This window comes from Brachycentrus maculatus, unplaced genomic scaffold, assembly GCF_059751285.1.
Source record: "Brachycentrus maculatus isolate JH-2025_06_01 unplaced genomic scaffold, ASM5975128v1 h1tg000482l, whole genome shotgun sequence".
Classification (NCBI taxonomy): domain Eukaryota; kingdom Metazoa; phylum Arthropoda; class Insecta; order Trichoptera; family Brachycentridae; genus Brachycentrus; species Brachycentrus maculatus.
In genome coordinates, this window is record NW_028281229.1 from 649,442 (window position 1) to 662,500 (window position 13,059).

At 30.8% G+C, this 13,059-nt stretch overlaps 1 protein-coding gene across 1 annotated transcript in view; it reads right to left on the bottom strand.

Moving 5' to 3' along the window:
- Positions 1-1,798: 1,798 nt before the first annotated feature.
- Positions 1,799-13,059, bottom strand: part of LOC148302092 (opioid-binding protein/cell adhesion molecule-like) — a 92,448-nt gene continuing 81,187 nt past the window's right edge. Inside the window, exons 5-6 of the mRNA XM_088272200.1 lie at positions 3,375-3,511; positions 1,799-2,283 (exon numbers count right to left, since the gene is read on the bottom strand). Of these exons, the coding sequence (XP_088128326.1) occupies positions 2,189-2,283; positions 3,375-3,511 (232 nt within the window). The 3' untranslated portion in view covers positions 1,799-2,188. The remainder of the gene's footprint in view (positions 2,284-3,374; positions 3,512-13,059) is intronic.

The window sequence follows — 13,059 nt, forward strand, 5'->3', positions numbered from 1 at the left end:
CCAGAAAATACCATTTTCATTTTTATTTAAGCTTATAATTTGACCAGATAATTTATTTACAACATTTTGAGTGTGTCCAAATACTTGTTCACAAAATCTGGATTATCACCAATTACAGGAGTTATTTTCATATTATTTTTTAACATCTCATCAAAGATGAAGAAGGATATGGAAGTCTGGGCATTTACGGGGCTGACGACCGTCATAGGCTGGTTTAAGTGATCACTTTACACACGTGTAACATTCACCAATTCTACCCATTATTGACAACCACACTACTCAAATTCTTTGATGAGATGTTAAAAAATAATATGAAAATAACTCCTGTAATTGGAGATAATCCAGATTTTGTGAACAAGTATTTGGACACACTCAAAATGTTGTAGATTAAATAAATGTAAGGATCTGAATGATTTGTTTTTAAAGACTTTGCCTCAAGGTACATAGTAGCTTGTCCACATTACGGAAACTTATACAAGTACAGGTATGCAGCCATAGTGTAGTAACAATCATAGCTGTTATTCTTTTCCAAATTATAAAATCCACATTTTAACATATAATATAATGTGAGTGTACATTATATAATTTTTTCTAATAAATAATTAAAATGAAGATACTTAAAGATTGAAACTAATTTAAATAAAGTAATTTTGTGTGTTTTTAAATATAAAGCAAAGATTGCTTTTAATATTTTGTAAAGGTAGCTACTTGAAAATATATACATATTTACATATTTGAAGAGAGATCATAAATGGAAATTTGAAGTTTAAAATCTCTTTGAAATGTTCAAAGCTCTCATGTTTGCTTTTGTTTTAAAGTAAATACTTCATTCGTATTTAATAAACTATTTAGAAAATTTTACAGATATTTTAAAGTGATTTTTTTTACGGTCGTAATACATGTAAATAATATAAATATTATTTTCAAATCACTTACAATAAATATTATGTAAGTTGAAATTAAGTAGTGAAAGTTAGATAATTCAAATTAATCCTCCCTTCCCGGTGTTGTGTACCTCGTACACAAATACCGAATCAATAAATAATGACAATTTTTTGTATATTAAGCATTGTTAACTTTGTGGTATGGTAATATAACACTTTTCTTATCATTCATCGTTCACTTTGTGTAATACCACTTTGATTTATTTAAAGTGGTATGACACCAAGTGAACGATAAATGATAAGGAGAGTGTTGCACAATGGTGCATAGGGTACTGCATCATATTGGCGTAGTGTTATCTTGATATTTTACATGAAGGTGAGGTCATCACTCCTGAGCTTCAAGGACCAGTCCAGGGTAATATTAAAATAATATGATAGTGTATCAGTAATATTTTATTTCACCCCCCCCCCCTGGGAATCGAACCCAGGTGGTTGCTAAACACGCTAACCATTACACCACAGGGGCTAAATAATTAGGACATTATATTTTATAATGAATCTGTAAAGGTAAGGAGTTGAGGAGGAAAGGTTAATATCATTACGTACTATAATTATGAATACAAATTACTTGTTAATTAATTTTAATAGTATTTACAATCTCGTAGAACAGTCATATAAAATATAATGTATTACAATTGTTGAACGTAAATATTTAAATTATCTACGGTAATATATTTATCGATATTGTATTACGAACTTTAAACCTCACATACATAGAAGCACATGTAACCTTATATGTGTAACCTTACATATTGTAACTTGTAATTTAATGCATTTTATAAAGTATAATTTAACGTTACATACGAGTATTGTATTATAATATACGTATATACATGGGTTTTTATCTGAGTCCCTTTTTTTGAAAAACCTGAATAACATATTTGTCCACAGTAAGTGAAATAAGCAAAAACGTCAAAAAAATCAATTTCGTTACATGTGACACGTGTTTCGATGCATTCTGTGTTATTTTTAAACGCGGTGTTCAAAAATGATGCGGAACGCATTCCAACACGTGTCATAATAGATTTTACGAAGTACTGGTATATACCAAGTAAAATATAAATTTAAAAAAATGTAAATACTTATCTAAAGATTATGCCATTATACTTTGAAGACATATTTAGGGATTTCACATTCGAGGAAAGAGACTCAGATCCATTTTTAAAAGAATTTTTTAACATATATATATTTGATGACGTGTGTAAGGTGTTTTTTTTATGTTTTCATATTTGGCAGATCAATTGTCATCTGATAATGAGTAATATTACCAGGAGTGAAGAAATAGCGAGAGGTTGCTGATCGGATGACGCTCCGCGTTGCATTGCAAGAGGGTTTTCGCCTGAAATAAAACGACGTATTAAATATCGAATTTAATTCAACAATAAAAAGTTTATTTCTTTTGATATCTGAACGTAGATGAAGAAGAATAAAGAAATTTTTGATTAACAGTGCTTTTTACCCACATCAGGCTAGATTAATTTATCACACGTTACATTTAAATGAATTATATCTATGTTTTGGATATTGAAATCATTAACTTTGTGGATCATTTAAATATATTATTTTGAGAAATAAAAAGACTTTGTTTTTTGATCCACTCACATTTTTACTAACCAACTAGTTTCGGCAACAACCTGTTGTCCTCTTCAGGGTTTACGAAGTCATAAATTAAACCCTGCAGAAGGCAACAGGTTGTTGCCGAAACCAGTTGGTTAATAAAAATGTCAGTGGATAAAAAAAAGGTTTTTTTATTTCTCAAAATATTGTATAGAATTATCCATGTTAATCCACGAAAAAAAAACAAAAAAAGTTATAATAAAAGCAAATTATATTACCAACAAACATAAACAAAAAAATATAAGTGTAAGTCCCTCTCCAAGCACAAGAGATTATACTTTGTTTTGAAGAGAACCGCGTTATTTATTTTAAGAATGTAGAGTAAAAATTTCTAGAAAATTATTTAAATCATTTGAAAACTTTTGTAACCATATTAAATAAATAAGTAAAATTTTACACGTGAAACATACACCATTCTACCCATGATCGATAACAACACTACTTTAATTTGAATAACTAATCAAAATAATAGTTAAATGGAAAAAAACATGTTTTTAAAGTGTTTCTTAGTATGTAAAATAATTTGGAATGAATCTTACATATATTTTATAAAGATTTCAAGGTAAATAAAAAAAATCACTCAATTAAGATAATTTATTCAAACGTTGGAGGTAATGAATTACTTATATAAATTTAAATTTCATCGTAACCGACATCATCAGATTAATGTCAGTTACGACGAAACCAGTCGCTGGTCAAATAAAATTTATGTGGAAAAAACTATTTACCACTTTGTATATTATTCTATAAAATGCAGTTTCACCAAGAAATGTCAGTACAAAACTTAAATTATATTATTTATATAAATCCTACCTCTTAGCACGTGGACTGCTACAGTGGTGGTAGAGACATCCTCCAAAGCACACGTGTAATTGCCAGAATCCTTGCGGGCCGCGTTGGCTATATACAGCCTGGATAAGGCTCCGCTGTTCTGCAGTTCTGTTTTCACGCTGAAACAAATAATGACATTCATGAAATCCACGTTCACATTACATCGTATATACTCTCTCTTCCATTCCAACTCGTAAATTAATTTATTTTCTTACAGAGACTTTTTTAAAACTGAAAAATTTCATAATTTATTTTACGATTTTATTAACCTACTGAAAACTATATTGCACCTAAAAACAAATGTGTTCCTGGGAGCTTATATTGAGCTTGTCTCTATTACAAAGCTTTAGAGTTATACATAAGTAATAATATATATATATATTTTTGCAATACATATTCTAATAACACAAACAAAAATCCAATATATATGTATTAATATATATTTTAAAATCGAGCTTGAACTGTTGAGCGACTCTCATTGCAGGCGGACTATTAATGAATACTATTATTGCGAGTAAGGCCTTAACACTCTCCTTATAATCATTCATCGTTTGTTTTGTGTAATAGATACTACTTTTCAATAGTTTTCAAGTGGTATTTATACAAAATGAACGATAAATGATAAAGAGAGTGTTATATTACCATACCACAAAGGTAACAACGCTTTTCAAATAATAATAAAAAATCCTAATTTATCGCCAATGTCTATCTCAGCCTTGCATTCTTTCCTTAAATTATGATCTTTTCCAAAAATATTAAATTGACATTAGAAATTCCATATTGCCATATTATTTTATTGAACAAAAACTTAAGACATATTTTTTGTAAGAGTGATTATATTATTAATCTAGACACCCCTATCAAGAGAACATATAAGTTTTCTAGATAGTCTTCTGAATTATACTTGGAGAAAAATGTGTTAAATAAAATAAAATAAAATAAATTAGTGGTATATACAAAAAATGAACGATCAACGATAGCAAAAGTGTTATATTACCATACCACAAAGTTAACAATTATTTTCAAATACAAAATATACCAGTCCTAATTTATTTGCAATGCTTATCAGCCTTACATTCTTTCTTCAAATATATTATAATACGATGAAATTAAAGTAACGATTTCCATACATATTAGATTATTTACTGAAAAATAGTGATAATTTAATAGAAAAAGTGTAAATAAGACTCCAAGAAGCATATCTGGCAAGAGTCTACGAGACTACGAGAATAAGGAACGCCAGGACAAGGGAAATATGCGAGATCGAAGATGTCATAGGTGGGGAAGACAACGAAGGAAACAATGATATGCGCATGTGAGGAGAATGAAACCAGACTCCGACTCCGTCACATTGCAATGTACGGCCTACTCCTAGGCAGACGACTCCCGGGCAGATCACTAAAGAGATGGATCAACAACTAGGATTCGACACCGCAGGAGGCTAATCTCTAATCTCTTAAAAACAGGCATGTAAATCTAGCCACCCCTGTCGAGAGAAAACGTAAGTTTTCAAGGTAGGTCCTTTTATTATATTTGGAGAACAATGTGTTTAATTTTTGCGTTAAACGAGCCACCCTTCCGGGTACAAACTGCGCCCTATTAAAGTAAATGAATTAAATACATTACTTTGACGCTTTCAATGGTAAGGGCGCGACGTTTTTGTTTAGTTAAACTAGTCGAGCGTCCCTTTGGCAATGTTTGAAGCAATTTACATTCATGGTTCGTATTCTTCCATACAATTTCTTCGCAAAATAGGCCCAATGTTGGGGTGACGTCATACACAGCTTGACCGCATTAAGGGGAATGCGAATGTCAACTTCTGTCAGCTGGAACTGGAAGATATATTGTATGGGGGTAGGTTTTCAGCATTCGTTTCAGCGGAAAAGAAAACGTGAATTTATTCGGTATTTCAACAAACATAGATGATAATGAAATTAGAAATAATTTGGGAAAGTGAATAGAATTTATTTTTTATTATTTTTTTATTTTTAGGGATATGATAAAAAATAACATTATGCAGCTTGTTAAAAACATGGTAGGGGAGAGGATCGTACCTTGGGCAGGCCCGTACCTTGGGCCATCGGTTCACGACGGCCATCGATGTAAATATTCTCAAAAAAAATGTCAGAAAGTAGTAAATGTCTTTTAGCCGCCAGTATATTATATGTGTGACGCGGTGAGACAACGAGTATTTTTGGTAAAATTAAAAAAAAAGGTTTTCGTGCATCAAAAGTAAAATTTTCAAGTAACTTTTCTATTTATTGTTTCGGCATTAACTTTGTGGTAAGACATGTTACAATGATTAAAGAAAACACTTCGTTTTTTACCACTTGAGTTTTATTATAGACTACATGTTTCAGAAGTTAAACTTCCATCATTCAGGTCTGTATAATAACATTATTATACAGACCTGAATGATGGAAGTTTAACTTCTGAAACATGTAGTCTATAATAAAACTCAAGTGGTAAAAAACGAAGTGTTTTCTTTAATCATTGTAACACTCCGATAATTTGTTTTTTCTTATTTGTATGCATCTGTTAACTGATTATTTATTTTTTTTATTTTATAGATACATACATTTTTTTACTTAATGTATTAAGGCTCTTGGCATGGCCTGTGTTGAGCCGAAGTACTTACATATTAATTCAATTATACTGGCTCTTCAAAAACATCTTATTATTCAAGAATATTATACCCTCAAAAACGTGACCTTCAATTTGATTGTCTAAATGTGAGTCCCGTACCTTGGGCCATCTCAGGGTACCGTACCTTGGGCCACATAGTTTTTATTGTTTAGTGTTGAGTTTGGCCATTACAATGTAGAATAAACTAATTTTCGCCAGATGCATATCTGTACCTGAGAAACAAAAGGAAACAAGTCCAAAATTTGAAAAAATTAAAAATATATATGGTTAGTTTAAGACTCTTCAGAGATAATGAATTCTCAACATAAAGAAGAATATAGAAGTTTGAGTATTTACAGGGCATACGACCTGTCAAAGTAAAGTTTAAGTAATCACTTTATATAAGTGTAATATTCATCATTCAACCCAAGATTGATCACTACTCAAATAAATCACAATACTCAAATTCTTGGAACTTATACATATATAACATAAATCTCATGAAGCTTCATATTCGAGCTTACGGAAGTTCTTCATCTATGTGGAGATTTATAAATGTAAAAAAAATAACTTCTTGGTGAAGAAACTACAGAAACTATGTACTTAAATTTTATTTGAAGTTTTATTTGCTTCTATTCATACCTTCTTTAACATGCTTTAGCTCTCCTCAAAATCTTTATTTAAGTCTAGTTAGTTTTATCAGTTACCACAGACCTTTATGTAATGTTAAAAAAAATCATCCAGATTTTACATTTTAATATACGTAGCAGCTGAAAAATATGATACTTGTTTTTTTTTAAACCCCTAACTGCACCCCAATGGTGCATAGAGCACTGTGTCATATAAACGCAGTGTTATCTTGATCGTTTACACACGAAGGAAGGGTGATCAGCCCTCCGCTTCAGGTACCAGTCCATGATAATATTGAATAAATATTACAGTGAAAAAGTCACTTATATTTATTTTACCCCCCTTGGGAATCGAACCCGGGACCTCCAGAACGGTAGCCGAGCGTGCTGACCATTACACTACGGAGGCGGACAAAAACGCCTGTTTTTTTTAATGAAACAAATATTTTTACAAATATTTGTCACAATATTATCAGCGCGTCCAAATCTTTGTTCACTGTTTGTCTCTATTTAAAAGTTATTTGTATTGATATCTCAATAAAGGTGAAAAAATGTGGGTGTTTGGGTATTTTAAGGGCTTATAACCTGTCAAAGACTGGTTTGAGGAATAAACATTAACCATTTAACCCGTGATCGACAGCCAATCTACCCTAATTTCGGAAGTTACATTCATGTTTCGAACCTGTATATAACAGGCCGTAAATCCTGTAAATACGTTTAGGTATCAGTGTAAAATATAATAACAAAATGCAATATAAAAATAAATAAATAAATAAATAAAATTATCTGCAAAATAAATTATCTGGTCAAATTATAAGCTTAATAATAAAAATGAAAATGGTATTTTCTGGCGTTTCTCATGTGTGTGATTATAATCCAGAATTCGGACCTCACATACTAATAATAGAGTTTCTGCTTGGTAAAAAGCTTCTTTACATCTCACCAATAGGTGTCTCTAGTGAAGTTCTAGTGATTCAAGAACAAGGTTTCTAAATTGGTTCATATATATATAGAACTTCCAAGAATTTGAGTAATGTGGTTGTCAATAATGGGTAGAATTGGTGAATGTTACACGTGTGTAAAGTGATCACTTAAACCAGCCTATGACGGTCGTCAGCCCCGTAAATGCCCAGACTTCCATATTCTTCTTCATCTTTGATGAGATGTCAAAAAATAATAAACAAAATGCATGTTTGCGAAACTGTGCCATTTACGTGAAAATAAACCAGGCAGCTTAATCTGTCAGTGAAAAAATAAAATAAAAGCTTTGTTGAAAATGAGAAGGGTTGCTCGTTATCTAAGCGACCTTTCACACGAAGAATATTAAAAATTTAGCCACAGAGTTATATTCCTGCTAAAATTAAGGTATTTCAGATTGTTTTTCCATTATATGTCATAGAATTACTTGTACGACGTGTTGTTTTTTATTTTGAAGAAAAAGTATTGTTTAATTATTTTTTTCGATAATCTAAATATTTTTCAAATGGAGAAAAAAACTTCACATTTTACCTAAAAAGATCTGTTGCACAGTAAAAAGTTCAGTAAGTGGCTTGATATATATTTTTAATACATTGTATTATATTTTTAAACTTTAAAAACGTTCTCCTAAAAAGTATTTTGATGTTCTTGACGTTATGACGTTCTTGAAAGGAGTGAGCGATATGTACATTACACATCTACCAAATATCTGGGACATTTACCATACATCGTTTTTTCGAAAATTGATCTGATTTTGGCGAAAATGTTTAAGTTTTATCATGGATTTTTCGAACCATTTTTCCATTTTTCTTAATCATTGAAATACTCAAAAATTCTAATATTAATATAATTTTAAAAAAGTACATAAACCTTGAGGATGACAAGGTTCTTGTCGAAACCGGTTGGAAAAAGTGTACAAGTAAAAATTGGTTAAAACAAAGTTGTTTTATTTAATAAAGTTTATAAAATGTGACACAATGTATCTGCAAAAAACATTAAAGAAAAAAATTCTTTTCTTCAATTTAATCACAGTGAAGCGCCCTTGAGGTAGAATTTTACGAAATGGGCGCTGTATAAATTATACGAAATTATTAACATAATTTATTATTATTCAGTACGCCACTGTTTTAACGTTAACTCCTTCATCAATAACATTATATACTATAATTCCTATTATATTATTATCTAAACGATTTGGACCTTTTGTCAATTTATGTTGAACTTCATTAAGCTATGAATCACGAATTGTCTTTGTCTTTGGACGCCATCCTAATAACATTTGGCTTATCCCGTTTGCTTGGTCATAATAAAATTCGAATTGGCTTTCGTAATCTAATATATCGCTCACTCCTATCAACAACGTCATACATAAAAAAAAACCGTAAATTTTCAGTTGTGCATGTTTTTGGAATGCCCAGAAAATGTAATATATCCCAGTAAAAGCTGCATATTTTAAACTTAATATTTACCCGCTACAGGGCAGAAAGTGTTGTTTTTGCATTTTGAAGGAAAGGTACTGTTTATTTTAATTTTTTTAAATACTAAGTATTTTTCAAATGAAGAAAAAACATTCAGGTTTTACTTAAAAAGATATTTTGTACAGTAAAAAGTTTGATAAGTGGCTTGATATTTATTTTTAATACATTTTACTATATTCTTAATCTTTAAAAATGATCTCCTGAAAAATCAAGTTTTTTGATATATGACGGGTTTAAAGGAGCGATATGAATATAAGTGCCATGGACGCATGACTGCGACATCTCAATTTGACGAGATCATCGTATATGTTTTATGAGTACATGAACTCAAATATATAATGGTTATAACCAACAACAACCCTTAAGATTTTTGGATCTCAACAAAGATAAAAAGAATAGGGAAATTTGGGATTTTACAGAGCTTAAGAATTATCATTGGCTGGTTCAAGGGATCATTACATGCACGTGTAACGTTTGCTATTCTATTTTTGATGGACAAATGACAAACGAATAGTTTTGTCAGAAGGTGCTTATTTTGCACGTTGAGTTAACATAACTAAACGACGATTTTAATTGTACAACGTCACTATTTCGGCGTGTTGTTTCGGTGAGAAAAATTAAACTGAATTGATTTTTATAAAACGTGTTTATTTAAGTCAATCCATCATATTAAAATCAAAATTATTTAATGTTTACCAACCAACATAAAAGTTATTCTGCTTATTAACATCTCCACAGAGATGGAAATAGGCCTCGTCGCTCATAATGGGGTTCTGGAAAGAGTGATGGAAAATACCATAAATCGGCTTCAAATTACCATGCATTCTGGCTGATATCATTTTCTCGACAAATGGGGAAAAATAAGACATCGAATAAACACAATCCAAATATAGACAAATATTATCCATCCATAAAAATATAGCTATATATATATATATATATATATATATATATATATATATATATATATATATATATATATATATATATATATATATATATATATATATATATATATATATATATATATATTATTAGATTAAAACCAATAGTTTTAGCTTTTCCACTTTTTTATTTGACCAGCGACCGGGTTTCGTCGTTACCGACATCATCAGACTGGTCAATATATATATATATATATATATATATATATATATATATATATATATATATATATATATATATATATATATATATATATAACACACCTATCAAGGGATAAAGTTTTTCTCCAGATGACATGACACTTTTATAAATGCTTTCTGGACAGGAAACTCAAGTTGAGGGTGGAATAATTGTATAACCCATCGTTACGACGCGCCACGTAAAAGTACGTCACGACCCACGTTCACGTCACCGCGGCATTACGGCATATTTAACGCTTAGCGTCGAATAACGTGGCCACCACCCGAAGGCTTCTGGCCATAAAAGCTGCCCCTAATTGCTACTTAACCCAGTACATACAACTCACGTATATAGTAGATATGCATATGCACGATATGTACGGCTATTCACGTACGTGTATGCTGGAAAGGAATCTAATTTTTAATCGGTGCACAAAAATATTTCATGACATTAATTATTGAAATTATTGTTTTTTTTTCAAAATACATATTAAAATATACAAAATAGTTGGCAAATATCCAAAATATTTAAAATATAACATTTTGACCTATTTAATAAAGTAGATACCTAAATGTTTTTGTATTTTCTTAGCTGTATTTTCTTAGAAATATTTGATGTTCTCACTTTTGAAGTAAAATTTACCTTTCCACAAAAAATATCACGTACCTACACTCTAAAGATTTTTTTCTAATAATGAATAATAAGCAAATCTTCTGATTTTAAAAGCTTGTCTGCAGGTAGAATAGTTTGTGAAGGGAAGGTAATTGTGATAGATAAATCACAAATACTTAGACCAATTGAAAATAAATCTTTCTTGAATTTATTTTGCACTTGACGAAGCCAGTTTTGCAGTTGAGCGTCTACCCAACTACGCCATGGTGCCTGTCTTGTACATAATACAGGAACATTGATGTGAGAACGTTAAAAAAAAACAAATGTTGCATAACACAGAAAAATAATGTCTTAATTTTCAAACCTTTTAACTGTGTTTTTTTTTATATTTTCCTAAAAAAACATTCAAGATTTCTTTCTTATAACCCTTATTTGTATCCATTGGTACATAGGGTACTGCATAAAAGTTATTTCGATCGTTAAACCATGAAGAAGATGTGGTTGTTCAGGGTAATCTTGAATAACGAATAATTTGTTCCGACTCTTCGTGGAATCGAACCTGGGACCTCTAGCGCGGTAGCCTAAAGCGCTAGCCTCTACAATTAGTAGGCAGACAACTGAATATTTATACTTTAAAATATGTTAAAAGATACTTTCAAGTATTCTTCTCCCTTGTGGATTACAACCTTCGAACAGTACATAAGCGTTTTACGAGTCTTATAGTGTGTGTAACTTAACGCCTCCAGCTGCCCCGTTTTTCCTGCACGATTCGCTTCCATATTTCACGCATTCGTTGTATTTTTTTCAGCCTTATTTTTAAATAAAATCTTTTTTACGTGAAATTATTATTATTGTTGTTGGGTTCCCATTGCCACGATCTCTTATTGCTCATATTTTGGGACACTTTGCATAAGGATATTTCCGAAAGTGTCCGCTCCGCCGTTGCGGCATCAATTTTGATTTCATCTGAGAACGGTGTGAAGATTTTTATGGTTATTTCTGGAATGGCAATGGGGGGAAGAAGGTTCGGTATTTATTCGTCATTCAGACTGATAACACCCGATACAGAACCATCCCCTTGGGTTTTATATTCGAAATGGAAAACACTTGTTTATATTATCTATATAGGTACATATAACCATATCGCCTTGAATGCTATCCGAGGGATAGGAATTCTGTTGAAATTTAAACATTTTTCGTGGTTTGTTTCTTATTTAAAATATTTTTGGTAGCGGATTTCTCGTTACCGAAAGAGTATTTCAATTACAATAAATAAGATTTCCAGATGAAAAATTATTATAATGTAAGCCTTAAAATATTTTTTTACTATATTCATTTGTTTTCCTTTTTTGAACGATTTTGCTCGAAATAATAAGGGTTTGAGCACTAAGCCATTTCAAGGGAAGTAATATATTTACATACAGTTCTAGGGCACGCTACGCTGTGGTTCAGTCTAGTTAAATGTAAAAGAAAGAAAAAATAAATAATGATATAAAGAAAGGTGGGTTGAGGTGTTTGGGTACGTGAATCAAGAACAATGTTATTTATAATTTATATTTGTAGCAATGCTTTTGTGATTTTCATTTTATAATAGAAATATAACTGTGTTTGTAAATCATTATAATTTAAAGTGATTTTATATAAATAATAATAATAAATAATAATAAAACCCTTATCCGCACCCCAATGGTGCATAGGGCACTGTGTCTTATAAACGCAGTGTTATCATGATCGTTTTACTTATGAAGGAAAGGTGATCAGCCCTCCGCTTCAGGTACCAGTCCATGGTAATATTGAATAAATATTACAGTGAAAAAATCACTTATATAATTATTTTTACCCCCCTTGGGAATCGAACCCGGGACCTCCAGAACGGTAGCCGAGCGTGCTGACCATTACACTACGGAGGCGGACAATAAATATATAAATAAGAGAAAAAAAATTTTGACAAATTTTGTTAGGAATAGGACCGAAATAAGACTGAGGAAAACTTAGCACGAAGAATTATGTCAAATACTTGAGAGAAAGTAAGAAAATGAAAGATGATTTTTTTATATTGATTTTAAGAGAATTCATTATTGTTTAACCTTGATGATGACAAGTTTCTTATTCAAATCGGTTAAATAACCAATAAATAGTGGTTCTAACTAACTAACTAACCATCACGCCGCTTCCCCGCAGGGGTAGGCAGAGAGAATAGAGCGCCACACCACTCTGTCC